Source organism: Tripterygium wilfordii, chromosome 21 (genome assembly GCF_013401445.1).
Source record: "Tripterygium wilfordii isolate XIE 37 chromosome 21, ASM1340144v1, whole genome shotgun sequence".
NCBI lineage: Eukaryota > Viridiplantae > Streptophyta > Magnoliopsida > Celastrales > Celastraceae > Tripterygium > Tripterygium wilfordii.
Genome location: NC_052252.1, coordinates 8,637,888 through 8,657,038, shown reverse-complemented (window position 1 = coordinate 8,657,038; position 19,151 = coordinate 8,637,888). Strand labels below are relative to the sequence as shown.

General features: G+C 35.3%; 1 protein-coding gene across 4 annotated transcripts; it reads left to right on the top strand.

Moving 5' to 3' along the window:
* The first annotated feature begins 1,026 nt into the window (after positions 1 to 1,026).
* LOC119987712 (protein NRT1/ PTR FAMILY 5.1-like) lies at positions 1,027 to 3,643 on the top strand. Of its 4 annotated transcripts, none has more exons than XR_005465506.1 (4): positions 1,027 to 1,698; positions 2,235 to 2,648; positions 3,005 to 3,099; positions 3,238 to 3,643. XR_005465506.1 is itself a non-coding variant. In XM_038832633.1 (3 exons), exons 1-3 carry the CDS (start codon positions 2,535 to 2,537, stop codon positions 3,275 to 3,277), a joined length of 249 nt encoding a protein of 82 aa, XP_038688561.1. In that variant the 5' UTR covers positions 1,031 to 2,534; the 3' UTR covers positions 3,278 to 3,643. The 4 variants fall into 4 exon arrangements, 1 of the variants encoding a protein (XP_038688561.1); XR_005465507.1 differs by having other exon boundaries at positions 1,028 to 2,377; positions 2,560 to 2,648; XR_005465505.1 differs by having other exon boundaries at positions 1,029 to 2,648; positions 2,963 to 3,099.
* The last annotated feature ends 15,508 nt before the right edge of the window (positions 3,644 to 19,151 follow it).

The following is a 19,151-nucleotide window of genomic DNA, read 5'->3' as shown; positions in this document are numbered from 1 at the left end:
TGCTAGTGCCTGTTTGGTGTGGATGCAAAGACTTTTGAAAAAGGATAAACATTTCCTATTCTTGTGCTGGAAACTGTCCGTTTGTGACGGCTTCCACTGGAATCGATAGTTCTACTTAAAAAGTGTTTAGTTAAGTTAGCTGTTTTTGAACGATAGAGATGTGCATCTCAGAACAAACATATTAGAGTCCATATGAAAAATGGAGAGGAAAGAAAACATATGGTGTATTAACTTTTTTGTATGGGAATATCGTCATTGAATAGGGGATTGGAATGGAAGAGCCTCCATTGTTAAAGACCTCATATTTGGCAAACCATGAGCTTCAAAAGGTCGTTTGATAAAATGGATGAGTCAAAAAGACTCTGAAATGAAAGGGTTATGTTAGGGTAAATCCATGTTAACGTACATGAATCCTATTGGACACCCCAAACGCGTTTAACTATATAAAAGAAAACTTTGTTCCTTCAGCTTTCTCAAAAACCAACTTTCTCAAAAACCAATCTATCTATATATATAAAAGTAGAATACACTTTCACTTTTTTTTCCCTCCCAAAATTTTCAAGATTTTTCAGATTTTTTAACTTTTATTATTTTTCAGATATTTTAATCATCATTATCTTTTAATTGCTTAATTATAACCGTAAATAAATTAAATTTTTCATTCATCTTCTTCTAACAACCATTTAAAATTTCCTTTATCCTTTATCACTTTTTAAATTATGATATAAATATATTTTATCACTATCCAATTGATAAGATCATAAATTTAAATTAAGATAATAATACAACATATATATATAAAAGTAGAAGCATATTTTGGTATTTCAAAAAAAAAAACATTCAAATATTCTTAAATAAAAAATATAGGATAATAGAATATAATAGAGAATATTAACTAACAGTTTTTTTCCTCCTAAAACCGTGTAAAGCACAAACCTTAAGCCTTTTAATAAATTCAAATATTTTTAAATTAAAAATATAGAAGATAATAGCATATACCGATATAATAGAGATATCAACCAAAAGAATATTTTTTCTTTCTCAAATCGCGTAAACCATTAACCTTTCCGAGTGCCTCTTCTTCTCTGTCGGTTAACGGACCAGTGGAAGACCCACGGACGATTGGTTTCTTCCCCTCTCCCTCGAACTTTCCGCTGAAGAAATCGACAAAATCCTTTTTCCCAAGCCGTGCGATCGTGTCTAGACGATTTCTGTTTGTTTTGATTGTTCTTTTTTTTTATTTGCATTTGATATTGTTTCCCTTTGCAAGAGCTTAGCTTGTGTGTGATTGATTCTTGGGTGTTTAATTTGGTGTTCTTGAGGATGAATCAGGTGTCCAATTGAATCCAGAAATTCTTTTTATTGCATTGATTGATCTGATTTTCCCCCTTAAAAAAATCATGGCATTGTATGATCGAATCCTAAGTGGGTTTTCTTTGCTCTGGGGTTGGTTATGAGTTTTATTTGCTGATAGTCGCTTCTTTGATAAAATTCTTCATTATTCGCACCATTCCCCTATGTTGACATTTTTTTAAAAAAATCTGAACTCTATTGTGTTAATTGTTGCTGGGTTGTGAAACCAGGTTTGGAGAGTAACGAAGATATCATGACGGTGCCTCCCGCCTCTGGTAGGAAGCACGTATCAATGATTCGTCTATACCGCATTAAGGCCATGGGCGAAGGTTGTGTAAGAAAGATGTAAGAGCCAAGCAAATAGTGAAAACAAGAGTCATAAAAGTTTAAAATTTTGAATCTGTTCAGGAAAGAATGCATATTATTTGCTATATATTCTGGATGAAATCACTATTGCTGAGTTTTTGTGATCATTAAGCACCCCGTGATTAATCCAGTCAAAGGATTCTGATTCTTTTTATTTATGGCCATACAACGTTTCAATTGCTGAAAATGTAAGGGAGTTTTTGCATTCTTTAGTTATGGATCTTATGATGCTTATGATTTAGCTATTAGTTTATTCATTTCAATTTTTTACTTTTTTTGGACTATTTTTCATTCTCAGTTCTCCTACTTTTGAACGTTCGACTATGTAATGCCAGCGGCCCTTAGTTGTACTGTTTCTTGCTTTCACTGAATTCATTTCTTATGAAAAGGGGAAAAAATGGAGAAAGATTTTAATGTGCTGTCAATGTGGTCAAGATTTGCGCCTATATTACTATCATTTATAATTTTATTGAATTATATTTGTTTATAAGTTTCAATGTTCTCTCTTCCTGTAGATAATTTTGAAGAATAATTGTCCTGACTTTAATTCCCTATAAGGATGTGAAGCATCTGCATTCAAGAATTGCGTTAGTGCGTCTGATTTTCGTGAAGATATATCTATGAAATAAATTCAAGAGGTTATATGGAATAAAAAGTTGTAAGAGCTAATGATCTCTCTGTACTAAAATATTTGGGACCGCCAACCCATATCCATTTCCCTGAAATTATTCAATTGTCCACAAACATTCCACACTAGAACCTGCTCATTTTCTTTTAGGATTCTAATCCTGCTCATATATTGCTCACATGGCTATATGGATTCTACTTATCTAATGACAGGTATAACACCGTTGGATGGAGCCTTTCTTGCTGATGCTTACTTGGGAAGATTTTGGACAACATCCGGTTTTGTAGTCTTCTATATCTTGGTAAGTTTTATTCATTAGCAAATTCATGAGAGATCATAATAATAATTATATATGCCTTGAATATGTTGATTACCTTTCCACCAATGTCATGTATTGTTGTTTTTGAGCAGATGTTTGTCTTCATTACATAATTACTCTAGGGTCCTTCATTTTCCATATCAGAAAAAGCAAGAGTGTATTTTTAATAAGTCAAACAATTTAAAGAAATAGTAGAACACCTCTAAGTGTTGTGGATAAGGTCATATCAGATCTTGAAATGTCTTGTCACTCTATATATATGTAAAAGATAAAAGTAAAAATTTGCTTGCTTTCAGTAGTAAACAACCTTCTTCTTTTTTGTGGTTTACTGCTCCGAGGGAGTGTGCCTGGAGGATGCTATAACCATTAGCCAGTCGGAGGTCACAAATAGGGCCAAAGTCATGCGCATTGCCACTCAAGGTTGCATCAAGGGGTAATTTTGTTTTTAAAACATGATATCATGTGCTTACTTTCGAGGATTTTTCAAACTATTTTACAGGTATTAATGTGCTCATTGCATTCTCAGTCCAATCATGAGACATGGCTTTCTCTTGGCTCCTTTTTTCTGTAGGGTGGAAGAGGTTCTGGCTGCATATCAATCCTCCTCCTGATCGGGTTCGCAGCTACTTTTCCAGACAGGGCCTTTGACAACCAGATAAATGTTTCTACCAAAATCACCACAGAACACATTACCAGAAGCCCAAACCTCAAGGATTTCCCCATCCTCATTTATGTTATCTTCAGGATGCCAAATGGGTTGAGAGAATTCGATCTCTATACTCAGATGGAAGTATTTGATCCAGCGTTATCTTCTATAGATAGAAAAATCCAAATTTTCTATCATATTACATTTTTTTAATGATTTTGTAAGATATGATAAAATGTGTAGACAGTATGTGTGGTGCAATCACTATTATGTTATATTTACCATTCTAGAATACTAGGTTATTACTTTATCTCACTATAGTATTCTTTCATGTTTGCATTTATTTCTATGCATGTTGAACATGATGTACATAAGGTCTTTGTGACAAAAGACACTTATTTGTAGTTGCAGATTCCACTACCTGGGCCAAAATCTAATATTGGAAGAGTTTTCTTGATCTATAGTGATCTTGAAGATCTTGGGGATGGTAACCTATAATCATCTCTGACCGCTCTTCGCAAGGATTGAATTTATTGGTGCTTTGTATTGTAAATGATACGAAAAAATAAAATTAATTTATTAGATCGCCAAAGTAAAGGTCCCCAAACCAGAAAGTAATCATGTATGCATATGTTTTCTCTTCAAATAAGTTTACTAATGGAAAATAATGTCTGATTTGTGTTGAGCTTATCAACTCTCGGAAGAAAAAAAAAATGATGAAAGAACATAGCCATGCATTAAAACTTAGTTGTACGACATACCACCAAAAGAAGGTTTGTTAAGCTTCCGTCGTTTAAAGCATTGGAAATTTGAAACTATTATGCAACAACACATTACTATTCCCTTTTTATATAGTGGGATCATGAGTTTATAAGCATTTATTAATATACGCATTAACAGAGTATGATGTCATCTCATATCATTAACGATATGTTTGGTTGCACTGTTTCGGTTGGAACAGAAACGTTGAATTCCGTTCTTCAAAGGATTCATTTGTTTGGTATGACATACACCACCGGAACGGAACGTTCCATTCCCCTCATCTCAGGAACTTATGGTTCTTGTCTCTCTCTAAGGAATCTATGGTTTCAATCGGAATGGGAACTTCTTAACGTATGTAATGACAATTTTATCCCTTCTCACAAACAAATACCAACCCAGAAATTGATTGTTCTTGACCGCTAAGATCCTTACGCGTTGATGGTGCTGAGAGATAATTTGTAGCCTGAAATTGTATTTTCTTGAATAAGTATAAAGATTCTCCAATGAAGTGCATGAAATTTAGATTGAGTTTTAATGAGTAGTTCACTAACCCAGTTATTCAATTGTTTGATTCCATTGACTATGTGTCTATAGAGGTTCTCTAAAAGTAAAATAAGAAAAATAAATAAATCATAGTTGGCAGGTTCATAATTTGGGTTTAGTAAAGTTAATTGGGACTCCGTAATTCGTGAACAATCGGGCCAAAAATGAATTTGGTTAACTTATCAAGTACCAAAATGAATGAGTTTAGTTAACTTATTAGGTATCAGAATGGAGAATCAATCTGTGAGGGTATCTCACAAAAAACAATGTATCCAATTCATTTTTATATCGATTGATTAGTAATTTTGTATTGGGTTTTGTCATCAAAGGGAGGTACATTTGAGTTTTCTCTTTTGGTTGCAGGGTTGATTTATTTGCATAAGACATTCAGTTTGTAAGAGCCTATCTAATACGTGTATTACATTATGACTTCAAGTTCCTATTTTCCTATTTCAATGTTTTTATTTATTCGTGCATCGCACGAGTCTCAGTACTAGTATTACTAATAGAAAATGCAGTTGTCTCACAAATTATCTAACTTTACAATCAAGATAAGCAAGAATGGTTCCTTGGCCAAAGAAATAGCAGAGCATTACGAAAAGAAGGGATTTTATATTTGCAACGTCAATCTAAGCTATCCGTCACAAAATCTATAGCTTGCATCCAAATAAGAAAAAGGTCAAAAGTCTGAACCACATGGAAACAAGGCAAAATAAATAAGTAATGGAAAAAAAGTGAATATGGAGGATAAATGTATTAGAGCATCTCCAAGGGTAAACACCAAAATGGGACATTAAAACACTCATTTGATTCCTACTACAGTACTTTGATACCTCATTTGATTCCTGAAAAAGTTATCAACTCTAATCCAAGTAACCAAATAAATAACCATTTTTCAAACCCATTTTAAATAGCCCATGAAAATTAGTCCGTTATAGCAAAACCCATCTTCAATTTAAAATAATTCGTTTAAATGATTTTAGATGAATTTCAAACCAAAAACACGTTTTCAAAATTTTTCGCTTAAATGAAATATTTTTAAAATTTTAAATTTTGAATTGTGGCCGCCTAAAATTTTTAAAACTTGAAATTTGGCCACCTAAAATTGTCTTTAAATATGATGTCTCATTTTGATATAATCTCAACCATCACATTTCAACTCCATCTATATTATATCCTTGATTGTCTCTCTGTGCTATACAATAAATCGTTATTCTAATCTTTTACTACACTTCGATAGCGATTCTGATGACAACCTTGATATGCTCCTAGCTGCGACGGAGAATGAGGGATTGGAGAGAGAGAGACAACAACAACGTCATTGTGGTTCAGTTCCAGACCGCAAGGTCATTGATCGTTATAGATCCGATGGCCATGATCAACCCTAACTAGCTCAATTCCACCACTGTTTTCAAAAATATTTTCAACACTTTGAGCAGCATGATATGAGGCATTCTCACTATACGTCTCTACCTCATTTTTGTGAATTTATGTCGCTCATGTCAAATAAGTGCCTAGGTTTTGTATGAACAACAACACACCAATCATTTTCCCTAGGATCTTCAACATAATAAACCATTTTAGCTTGAGAAGCTAGAATGAATGATTCATGCCTAATATGCTCACCAGTGTGAACTAAACGTTTGAAGTTAACAAGAGTGAACCCAAAGGCATCCTTTTTTAACTCCACACCAATAATTGTGTCAACCCAATCACACTCAAATAAAAGAACTTTGAACACACCATAATAATCTAATTCAACTATGTTGTTAATTCTACCGTAATATGTAACATCTCCAACTATAGGATTTTGATCTCTAACACTTGCATAACTTGTGGTTTGAGCAGTAACTACGACACCACTATTTTGATTTTTAAAAACTCTTCTTGTCCCTTAGCACGAAATGTGAACCCATTAATACTATAACTATCAAATTGTTTTGCCACAATATTTGATCCTTTTGCAAGCCATTTTGAGCTCCTTTGAAATGATATTTCCCATACTTTGAACCTAACAGATAAAAAGTTATCTTTAGTGATGTAGGATGAATATCCCACATCGGTGGTGACTGGCATGGAGTTGCAGTATATAAGTGGGCCAAACCTAACCTAACATTGGACAACCGCTTTTCCCGTGGCTAGTTAGGGTCGCTTGTTGCTGGGCAGGCTTGGGCTGAGCCTGTATGCACTCCTCCTACATCAGTTGGTATCGGAGCCCAAAGGGGCCTTATCCGTGTGTACTTTCTCCTGGATTGGAGTTGGAGCACGAGGACGTGCTCTCTGTTGGTAGGAGGGTGATGCAGGATGAATATCCCACATCGGTGGTGACTGACATGGAGTTACAGTATATAAGTGGGCGAAACCTAACATTGGACAACTGGTTTTCCCTTGGCTAGTTAGGGCCGCTTGTTTTTGGGCAGGCTTGGACTGGGCCTGCATGCACTCGTCCTACATCATTTAGTTAGTTAGATAGATTTGGTGTTATAAATATAACAAAAGAGGAAGTTATATGGGGAATGACACTTACATGAGACCTAAACCATGAATGAAAAGTTTCATTCACAAGGCGATCAATTTCATTTGGAGGTGGTCGACGATTTCGATTACGTCTCCTAACAATTGCTTCGTACTCTCTATCCACAAAATCAATTATTTAATTAGTAAGTGTCATGCATGATTAATGAAAAACAAAAGTATTTAGGATCGATTACTCACTTTTGGTACTTGTCGACATCTTCACAATTGAATAGAACGTATCAATGTGCTTGAATCCTAGTTATCTCATCTAAACTTTCAATTTTAGAACTACCATTTGGTTGCCCTAATTTAGGAAACAATGAAGGCCCTTGAGGTGATTCCAAGTCAGTATTATCGTTGACTTGCCTTGGTCTATTAAATATTGTTTTTACCATCTAGATACTTAGAACAAAATGTTAAACACTCGTCCGCAATATATCCTTCTACTATAGAGCCCTTGGGATGTGCTCTATTACGTACATAGGACTTTAAGTGACCAAGATACCTAACAAATTAAGACGTCCAGAAATTTAAAAAAAAATAATTGTACCTAAACAAAAGTCATCAAAATTGAAAAGTGAAATGAAAACATCCCTTTTTATAGGGTACATCCACCAATAATGTACGGGCCCAGCCTTTTTTGCTTCATGTGCTAAATGAATCACTGAATGCACCATAATAGTAAAAAATGATGGAGGAAAGATTCTCTCCATTTGACAAAGTGTGTGTACTATTCGATTTTGTAGCTTTACAAGTTCTTCTACTTGAAGTACTTTGGAACATAATTCTTTAAAGAAGCAACACAATTCAATAATAATGAAGCTGACTTTGTTCGGTAAAATAGCTCGTATGGCTAAAGGTAGTAGTTGTTCCATGATAATGTGACAATCATGACTTTTAAGACCCGAAATCTTTCGGTGTTTCATATCAACACACCGAGAGATGTTTGAAGCAAAACCATTAGGAACTTTCACATTCTTTAAAAGTTTACAAACTATAGTTTTTCCTCATTTGACAATGTGAAACAAGCTGGGGGTATATATGTTCTATTTGACCCATGCATTTGTGGCCAAAGTTCAGGCCTTATATTTAAATCCCTTTAAGTCTTGGCATGCCTTCAAATGATCTTTTGTTTTTAATGGATCCTTCAATAGTGTGCCTAGTACATTATTACACACATTTTTCTCTATATGCATTACATCTAAATTGTGACGAATGATATTTTTTCCCAATAAGGAAGGGAGAAAAAAATGCTTTTTTTCCTCCAATATTGAACCGAAGTGTTACTCATTGATCCACTTTCACCAGATTGTTTTCTTTTTTGGCCTAAAATAGTTGGGTTCTTTCCTAAAACAATATCTACTCCTCTCACTTGATCTAAAACTAAAGAACCAGATGGTGAAATATGCATTGGCTTAAGTTCAATCCCTCCAATGAAAGATCGTGCATCATACCTAAGTTTGTGATCTTTTGGTAACTATCGTCGTGATCCTAAGAAGTAAATTTTTTTACTGTATTTAAGTCTTCTAGAATCAGTGTCAAAAGTACAAGATGGGCATGCAAGTTGTGAATAGGTGTTCCACCCGGACAAGTTATCATAACCTGGAAAATCATTAATTGTCCACATCAAAGTCGCGTGCAAACGGAAAAACTGTTTTGTAGATGCATCAAATGTATCAACACCAACATCCCACAACTCATTTAATTCTTGAATTAGTGGTTGTAAATAAATATCAATGTCATTCCCTGACATTTTTGGACCAGGAATAAGGGTTGACAATATTATGGATTTTTGTTTCATACACATCCATGGAGGCAAATTATATATAATTAAGATCACAGGCCATGTACTACAAGAACTACTCATATTACCAAAGAGATTAAAACCATCACTAGCTAATCCCAATCTAATATTACGAGGTTTAGATGCAAAATCTGGATGTTGTGAGTCAAAGGCTTTCCACGCTTCAGAATCAATGGGGTGCCTCAACATTCCATCTTTATAAGACATAAATCATTGTTGCAATCATTTTTTTAGTGGAAAATATCGAACTATTTTTGCTGGTTTTCTCTTTTTTCTTTTAATCCTAGATGTTGAGCTATCTTCAGGAGCCGATCTAGACAAACCACAAATTAAGCAAGATTCACACGCTTCTTTATCTTTAAAATATAACATACAATCATTTGGACATGCATGAATCTTTTCATATTTAAAACTTAAATCATTAGTAAGTTTTCTAGTTTCGTAGTATAAGTCCATTATTTTAATCCCTGGAACTAATCTTTTTAATATTTTAAGTAATTTATCAAATGAGCGTTGCTCCACGAACTAATAGTTTTAGTATGATAAAGCTCTATAATGAATTCAAGTTTAGAATATGTCATGCAACTTGGATACAACTTTTCATTACAGTCTCTAAGTAGATCATAATATTTATTTCCTTCAAAATTCAGAGTCTCACTAGAATTTGGCATATAATTACTATGAATAATTGGTTCTTGTACATTTTCATTCTCCATTTTTATAGGACCACTAATATAACCTAATAAATCATCTACCATGTTTCTAATTGGATTATGTGTGTGTGATGTCGACTCAATATTGACACCACCAACATGAGTAGTATTCTTAGATATATCTTTCTCACCATGAGAAAACCAAGTTCTATACCCAATCAAAATTCCATTACAAATCAAGTCATCATATACTTCATTTCTATATTTTCTAAAAGTATTAACACATGATTTGCATGAACATAATATTTTTCCATTTTCTGGAATATTTCGATAAGCAAAGTCAAGAAATCGAATAACACCTGATTTATATGCTAGGCTATTTTGTGGTTCATCCATCCAACTTTTATCAACCATTTTTTCGTCAGTATGCAATTATAATTAATAGAAAATTTATATAATGATGTGCCTGTTTGGTAAAGCGGGCCGCGGACTGTCTTAAACTATATTCAGATTATCTATTAAACTAGTTAACCTATTAACACGGTGACGCAGCGGGATGTAGGTACTAAGAGTACTTAGACTAAGCAGAAGTTGGGCTTCAGCAAGTCTAATCTGGGCAAGATCTATTTCTCTTTGAACTTCTCTTAATTGCCTACGTAACTGGATCACAGACATATACATAAAACACAACAAATAGTAAACATGAATATGAACAAGATTTCTGATGTTCCAGATCAATCGGAGTTGCAGGAACAGAGCATACTTAGAAGATGATATGCACAAGAAGAGTTAGCATGGTACCAAAATTGCTGAATAAGCTTTGAAGAAGAAGAACTTGTATTAATTCTTCGAAACTTTGTACAAACAGAACTCTCTCTCTCTAATTACATGGTGTCTGTCTCCTCGATTTACAATCTATTTATCAAATCTCTTAAAGACAAACAAGTAAATACGGGTGCTCATTGGGCCCCATCGACTAGGGATGGCAATCCCACCCGCGGGTCCGGGGACCCGCGGGGACCCGACCCGAAATTCTGGGTAGGGGACCCGAAATTTCGGGTCCGGGTACGGGTTCGGGTGCCACCCGAATGAAATGTTGTGGGGATGGGTAGGGTATGGTAATGCCATACCCGGCCCCGAACCCGACCCGAACTTAATTCTTCAATAAATAAATAAATATATATATATATATATATCATGCATATTATATAATATATTGTACATATATATGAATATTAATTTGTATTTAGTATACTTATCTTCTTATATTTTTCATAATAAAATTTATGATATGCTCTCCTAAACCCTAAACCCAACTTTCTAAACCCTAAACCCTACTTCCTGAGGACATAAACCCTAAACCCTACATCCTTATTTCCTAAACCCTAAACCCTAACTAAATATATGATATGCTCTCCTAGTCCATATTATATATAATTATATACTCAATACTTCATTTTAATTCATTAACTCAAATATACTCAATACGTCCTAAACCCTACTTCCTAAACCCTAAACCCTAACTAAATAACAAAACCAAAATATCTTTTTTGTTGTAATTTGGATCGTTATAATCATATACGTAAACCCTAAATTCTAAATCCCATATAATCATAAACTCTAAATAAACCCTATGTAGTCATAAACCCTATACATTATATAGTATAAATAGTTAAATACTTTATACTACGATGTAAATATTAATATAATTTCTTTTTAAAGTTTTTGACAAATTAAATATTTAAACATACTAGTTTGATAATCTCGACACTCTAATTTCTAAATACTAATTTAAATATAAAAAAATTGAACTCTCCTCGTCGGGTTCGGGTACGGGTCGGGTATCCCCATCCCCGTCGGGGTCGGGGACGGGGATCCCCGAATCTCAAGGGACGGGGATGGGGACGGGGATGGGGGCGGGGATGGGGTTCGGGGACGGGGATGGGGATGGCATACCCGGCCCTGCCCCGCCCCGTTGCCATCCCTACCATCGACTAATTACAGTTGTCAGCCAAAAGAGAAAACGACAAAACTAAAAGATAACTATGAACAAAGTAGGTCATAACCCGCCAAAATAAAGTAGGTAAAAGTTTTAGGTAGGAAATTATTATTTCCTTGATGATTGCAAAGTGGTTGTCTTCTGTCGAAAAGTTGATGCGGAGTCATAATCCGGTAGGTAGGCTGGACTTTTTAAGCAGCGGGTAGATCTTGACTTCAACATTACTTTCCACCGAAATTTCGGTCGATCTGAGAGAATGATGGTTGTGGAAGCTCTACGTCTTCATTCTGATCAGGCTCATAAGTCTCATCCGATGTGTCTACTTCTGAAGAATCGATCAACGTCACATCATCTTTGGAAAGATCCTTTTGTTTCTTTTGATAAGCCAACTTTTTAGCCTGGATGATAAGTTCGGATTGAGATGCGTTTGGCTGGCTTTCCTTTAGCTTGAGAAGGATTTCCAGAAGGTCTTTCTCTTCATACTTACCGTCAAGTATTCCTTGAGGGTATTTGGAAACAGTCGTTGGGCCGAGATATTTTAAAACTCTGTCTTTAGTAATGGACTCATAGTTAAATGAGGCCCACCAGCGAAAACTAAGGATACGGACCAGGGAAGGAAAGCCTTTAAAATCTTCAAGGGCGTATTGCCAGGCCCAAATCCAGGAGATTTTGAAATCAATCATAAAATAAAGCAACTTTTCATTTTTAACAAAAGCATAATTCTTAAAAGTTTTTTGTTGAGAAAGCAAAGAACAATAATAAGTGAAGACTGGAGATAAGTCTTCAGGAAGAAAAGATTTTTCAGGACCACATTGTTCCCACCAAAGCAAAAACCATTTGGGGCAATGGGCTTCAAAGTTTTCATCAAATTGGAAAAACCAGGAGTGTTTTCCAAAGCTGTTTTGATAAAAGAAAACTTTTGTCCAGGAGTCGATATAATCCCAGTAATTGAACTGCCTATAAGGCAATTTCTCTATAAGAGAACGAGATCGGTTAGGATCTCTTCCAAATTCGTCGAAGGTCATAACCTTCTTAATGATAGCTTTAGAATAAGCTATCTGTGGACCATTTCCCCGAGGGGTGTGATAAAATGCCACAGACCCGGTTTCCTCAAGAATTTTTTCATAAAAGATTCTTGATTTAATCCCATAGGTGGGAAATTGTTCATCATCTGGCATGTATTGCATGGCCAACAGATTGGGGAAATTTTTAAATTGCTCATATTCAGTAGGTTCTACACATAGAACCGGGAAAACAAAAGGTTTGCGAATATACTCTGTTTTAACAGAGTCCTCTTTAATTGGTTGCTTGCCTTTATTAAAAGACATTCTTCCCTTCCCCCGGCGACTAGAACTGGCCATGTCCCTGCAAGTATTCACGAGTAAGGAAGTCAGGGAGGTTATTAGAATCACCTTTAATAAATTCGATGCTAAAGTCAAAGATGGCGAGCAAGGCTTGCCAGCGAGCAAAAATTTGTTTAGAAGCAAGATTTTTAACATCCTTTTCTAAAACATCTTTTGCTGCTTTGCAATCGATTCGTAAAAGAAAATGTTGATTTAATAAATCATCTTGAAATTTAGTAATGCAAAGAACAATAGATAAAAGTTCCTTCTTGATGGTAGAGTATTTTTGTTGGGCCGGTTTCCACAAGCCAGAAGTAAATCTGACTAATTGCTCTTTCCCTGCAGGATTGCGCTGTTTCAAGATCCCACCATATCCTAGCTCAGAGGCATCAGTTTCAACAATTTTATAAAAATTGGGATTGGGAATAGCGAGACATGGTAAGTACCGTATCTTGCTTTTCACAACCTGGACAGCTCGAGTATGTTCATCTGTCCATGGAGTGGGTTCTTTCTTCAATCTTGCAAACAAAGGTTTGCAATCATGGGCCAGATCTTTATAAAAATCGGCAACATAATTTAAGCTTCCTAAAAACCTTTGTAATTGATTCTTATCTTTTAATTCATTAGGAAATTTGTCGCCAAAACAAAGAGCTCGATCAATGGGGGTAATGGATCCTTGAGTAATATTGTGTCCCAAAAAACGAACATTTGTTTGAAAGAGTTTAATCTTTTTTAAAGATAAAACCAAACCATTTTTCTTTATAGTATTAAAGAAAATATGGAGATGCTTCCAATGCTGTGAGATATCACAAGAGTATATTAGAACATCATCAATATAGACAATAATAAATTCAAGAAATGAACTGAAGATATCATTCATGATATTCTGAAACTCAGAAGGGGCATTCTTGAGCCCAAATGGCATAACATTCCACTCATAGTGTCCAAAGGGGACAGTAAAAGCGGTTTTGTATCGATCTTCTTCGGCAATTTGAATTTGCCAAAAGCCACTTTTTAAATCAAATTTTGAAAATATTTGGGCTTCATAAAGCCTATTTAACAAGTCTCTTTTATTTGGAATAGGATACCTAATCCATAGCAGAACCTTATTTAAAGGTTTGCAGTTGATTACTAACCTAGGTGCTCCTCTTTCTATTTCAGCAGCATTATAGACATAAAAGGCGGAGCAACTCCAAGGTGAGTAACTTTTTCTGATTAGACCCTTTTCTAAAAGCTGGTCTATTTCTTTCTGGCAATATCCTACTAATTCTTTTGACATTTGTATTGGTCGAGCCTTAGTAGGGATATTTCGTTCATTAAAGTCAGATTCATATGGTAATGTAACCGTATGTCTTTTTCTTTCCCAAAAGGCTGTAGGTATTTCACTACAGACTTCCTTTTCAAGCTTGGATAAGAAGGTTTTAACCTTTTCTTGATTGGCAGGATGCTCTACTTTAGTTAGGGAGATCGAATTAATCTCCTGTCTCAGGAAAGCAATGTGTGTTTGTTTATGAGACACAGAATGATGAAGGTTATTAATAAATGCTACTTTCTTAGGGAAGACAAAGTTAAATGTTTCTTCTTTGTTTTTCAGAAAAGAGTGAATTCCCTCATTATCAACTTTATATGGCTCTAACAGGGTGAGAAAAAGGTTTCCAAGAATGATGTCAGTATTTAAATTTTTAACTAAAACGAAAACTAATTTTATACACACTTGATCGTGACAGATATAAGTATTGGTCAGTTTATAATTAATCTTTAAATCTGTATTATCTGCTGTAGTTAAACTTTGTGATGTTTTTTCAAAGTATTTTGTGGGTATTAGTCCTTCTCTAATACAATGTCTATCAGCTCCTGAATCTACTAAAGCAAAAGTAGAGATTACTAATTCATTATGTATAACTAAAGAAACTTTTATACAATATCTCCTACTCATTATTTCTTGTACAACAGCTAAATATTCTTTTTCAGGTGGGGTTCCTACTTCAGAAACTGTTCTCACATCTCCTGTATGTACTTCTATGTTATCTACAGTTGGTTCAGAAATAACTATGCCTTTATTACTATTGAATGTAGTAGAAGGAAAAGCTTTAGTTGACTCATTTATTAATGGTCCTTTTCCTTTATCTATTCTATGTTCAGAAGTTCTTGGGATGTCAGTAAGATCAGGAAAGGAGAAGGAAGAAGATGGAGGAGTGACTGAGTAATTGACTTCAGCCTGGAGTTCAAGGATTTCAATCCTCTGTCTAAGGGATTTGGTTTCAGATTTGAGGTTATTAACCTCTTGCTTTAAATCCTGTAAAGTTACAGGTTTGGGGGGAGAAGCTCTATTTAAAACTTCTCTGAGAGTATAAGCTGGGGTAGTAGCTATATCTTTAGGATCAGTTTTTACTTCCCTAGGATTCTTATCCTTTTGAAGGCTTAGAAGCCTTTCTATTGCTTCTCGCTTGGTTTGAGGATCGACAGTTGTATCAATCAGATCTAGCATAAAGCTTTCATTTTGTGTAAGAGTGTTAATACTTAGACCATTCATCTTAATGATAGCCTTATAGTAGTCACACTCGCACTTACCTTCTTCACAGTCTGAAGAGTTTTCAGAGGAAGAAGAATAATTGATGTGGATATTATCCTCATCGGAGGCTTGGGATTGGATGTCAAAATCTTCAGATAAGATTTTGAGTAACTCAGCTTTATCATTGTCAGGGATGGCTAATTGATTAATTCTTTGTTGAGCCCTACAATGATTCTGGTAATGGCCAGATTGACCACATTTCCAGCAAACGGGTTGTTTTCCTTTTGGCTTAGGTGGTTCTCTAAAGGTTCGGGTGCGTTTAACGCTCCATTTGGGAAAAGACTTTCTCCTATAAGGAGTAAACTCAGATTTATCTATTCTAGGAACATTTTTCCTAGACTTCTGATATGAGCTTCTTTTCTTAAAAAACTTTTCTTTTTTAGAAGAAGAGGGAGGTTTTGACATGTTTAGGTTATACCCAAACTGATGACAGAATTGTCCTACCTCTTTCTTTCCAGTTAACCGTTGCTTTTTAAGCTGGTTTCTAAGATTCATATCGTTGCAAAGAGCTAACCCTTCATTGGTAATATCATTTATGAGGTTGCCATAAGAGTAGTGGGTTAGATCATAAGTTCCTCCATGAATATCTCGGAGACGAGTTCTTACTCGTTCAGCAAACAGTGGGGGTAGTCCAGCTAAGAATCTTTCTTTCCAAAATACATTATTACAATCGGGTCTCATCGGGTCTCATAAAGACTCGAGTCATGAAAGTATCTTTATACCACCTAAAGTGAGTAAGGGTTGGACATCTTAAATTCATTATTTGGTCTTTTCCTCTATCAGCAACATTATTAGCGTCGCCTAAGAAATGATGATAGATAGAAAGACAAAGAGTATAAACCGCATCAGATTGTCCAGTTTCTGTTTTAACAGAATTCCTAACTTCATTTCTTTGATTTTCAGTGAGATAATTATCCCACCATCCTTTCAATTGACCTGTAAATCCGGCTGTAATAAAGCCTGCGATTTGCTAATCTGTATTGCCATTGGCTCTACAGATTGTGGCAAACATTAATATGTTATGTAGGGTATTGACTAGTTGATAGTCAGACTGACCATCAACATTCCATTCATAAATGGTCCTACTACTGTACTCAGCAGCAGTGTTAATGTAATTTTCCTCAAAGAGAATATCTTGAGGAGTTGGTCGAGGGTAATAGTGTCTAGTAGGGGCAGAAGGGGGGTAAGTCATGCGACTCCCTCTAGTGTTAACAGGCATGATCCTACTAGATTGAGTTTCCATTAATTGACTCCTAAAATTTTCAAGTTCTTCTGAGTCAGGATCTGGTTCTTCCATCTCAGAATTATGAGATAGCACAGAGATTGTGGCCTTTTGTTTGTCAGAGATTCTAACTCCCTTTATCCTATCTGCAAGACGTTTAATGAACTCTTCAGATGGTTGATCTCCTATATTGAATGTTGGAGATATGTCAGGTCCTGGCTTAATTAAGGCAGGTTTGACGTCAGTTTTGGGTTTAAAATTAGGAGGCTGACGACTAGTACCAATAGAGGGGGGAATGGATTGGACTGTTGATTTGGGTTCTGAAACCGTCAGTTGATTCTCTATCCTGTCCATCTGTTCAGCAATTGTTTTTAAACATATATTGGTATAATTCCCCTGTTTTTGAATTTTTGCTAAATCCTTTTCAGATTCAGAAGGAGTAACATAGGGACTAGCTTCTATTCCCTCAAACTTTAGAGAATTTCCTGGAGGATGGATAGACTCGAAAGTTTCTCCTGAAGTGAGAGTCCATTTTATTAAAGGAGATTTTGTAATAACAGATATAGATTCTCTTTCTTGATACAAAACAAACCATTGTTTAAAAGGCATGTTGTATCCTATTAAAGGCAATTCTTCATAGAATTTTTCTTTGAAAAAGGCCAATTCTTCGTTGTTAAAGTTTTTGAAATACCATTTTCGAAAAGGTTCGTTTTCTGAATTCATAAATTCATCAACTATAAGTTTTCTATGTGGGACAAAGGTATCCTGAATCACATTGACCCTTTCATTCATTTGATGATCAGCGGGGTTAAAGCTTAAGTCAGATGGGGTTGGCTCCAATTGAGAGACAGACTCATCTGTGTCTTCGTTTGGTGTTTCTGGATTAGAGGTTGATCGATAAACACCATGGGGGATGTCATTTTTGGACACAGAAACACCCTTTAAAGGAGGAACGTTGGTTTTATCAGAAACAGAGGAGGTACTATACCTAGCTGGTTCAGATCTAAGAGATCTCTTGTCTAAACCAGATAGGGACAAAGAAACCTTCCTATTTTGTGAGAAATACACCTCAACGTCTCCACCAGAATGTTCTATTATTTGTTCTACTCTTCGTGGCTCTATTGGTTTGGAACTAGAAGAGGAGGCATTTTCAAGAAGCCAATTAGAAGGGAGAGTAACATCGGTCCATTTAATGGATTTTGGCACGGCCAAATTAGCATTGGTCGTATCTACCTGAAATAAGGTAGTAGACCCCTTTTTGGAAACATTTAAAGCATTAGGGGTGATTGTGTTCATTGCTTTAAAACATATGCGGTAAATAACCGCCATATTTCTAGATCCAGACATCATATTGTCCCCAAAAGTTTGCAGATTTATCTACAAGGCATGTTGAAGGTTTGGGTCTTCCATTGAAAGTGTCAGATTAGGGTGACAGTCGAAATAGATTGGCCCCTTGCAAAGGCTGGTTTCTACCATGCCTAACAAGGAATCTGTAAAATTATAATGTCTAGCGTCTCTTAAACAAACTAGAACAGAAGTGTTTAATTCTTCACGTGTTAAAGGCTTTAGGGCTATTTGCACTAACCCTATGTGCAGATAATTGTATTTCGTGAGGATCTCTTTAGCTATAAGCTTAGGAGGAAGAAGAGGTATTACCTCTTGAGATTCAAGAACAGATTTTGCCTGTTCAACTGTTTTGACCACGTAAGAGGATCTTAACATAAAAGATCCCTTCTTGTATACCTGAGAGGGTTCGATTTTAGGAGCGGGCCCGCTTTACCAAACACCCCCTTACCGCTGGGAGGTACCGCCCGCAAAACGGTGCCGTCAGCCCTGCCAGAAAAAGCTCCCGGGCGGTGGGGAGCTTTTATTTTTATTTTTATTTTTTTAATGTGGGACCCATGTGGATCCCACATGTTTTAAGTGATTTATATAAATATTATTTAAATATTATATAAATATTATCCCAGCATTGTCCCAATCAGCTTGCCACATAGACTAGGACAATGCTGGGCTATAAAATTGCTGGGACATTTAGACTTTATCGGGAGCGTTAGCCATCCCAGCAAATTAGATTCTAGCAGTGTCTCAGTCTATGTGGCAAGCTGACTGGGACCGCTGAGATGGCAATTTTAACTACCTAGAACATTGAAAGTGGATGTTTTGTCTCTTTTGTTTACAAAAATAACCTTCTTTTTTATTTAATTTATTTTTCTACAAATGCTGACATCATATGATGTGACAATGATTTTTTACTCTTTTTTTTTAAAACAAAAATTCAAAACTATTTATCTATCAAAATACATGTTCGATATTGAAAAAAATTACATATTCAGAATCAACATGTAATCCTCTTTAAAACAAGATCGATTGTCGATATATTTTATCGAGTATTTCTTAATTACATTGTTTTTGAAACAAATG

Excerpts from the sequence above, each read along its gene's own strand:
- LOC119987712 (XM_038832633.1), top strand. The coding sequence starts at position 2,535 with ATGGATTCTACTTATCTAATGACAGGTATAACACCGTTGGATGGAGCC. Across the intron at positions 2,649-3,004 it reads TTGTAGTCTTCTATATCTTG|GGAGTGTGCCTGGAGGATGC; the intron begins GTAAGTTTTATT and ends TACTGCTCCGAG. Across the intron at positions 3,100-3,237 it reads ACTCAAGGTTGCATCAAGGG|GGTGGAAGAGGTTCTGGCTG; the intron begins GTAATTTTGTTT and ends TTTTTTCTGTAG.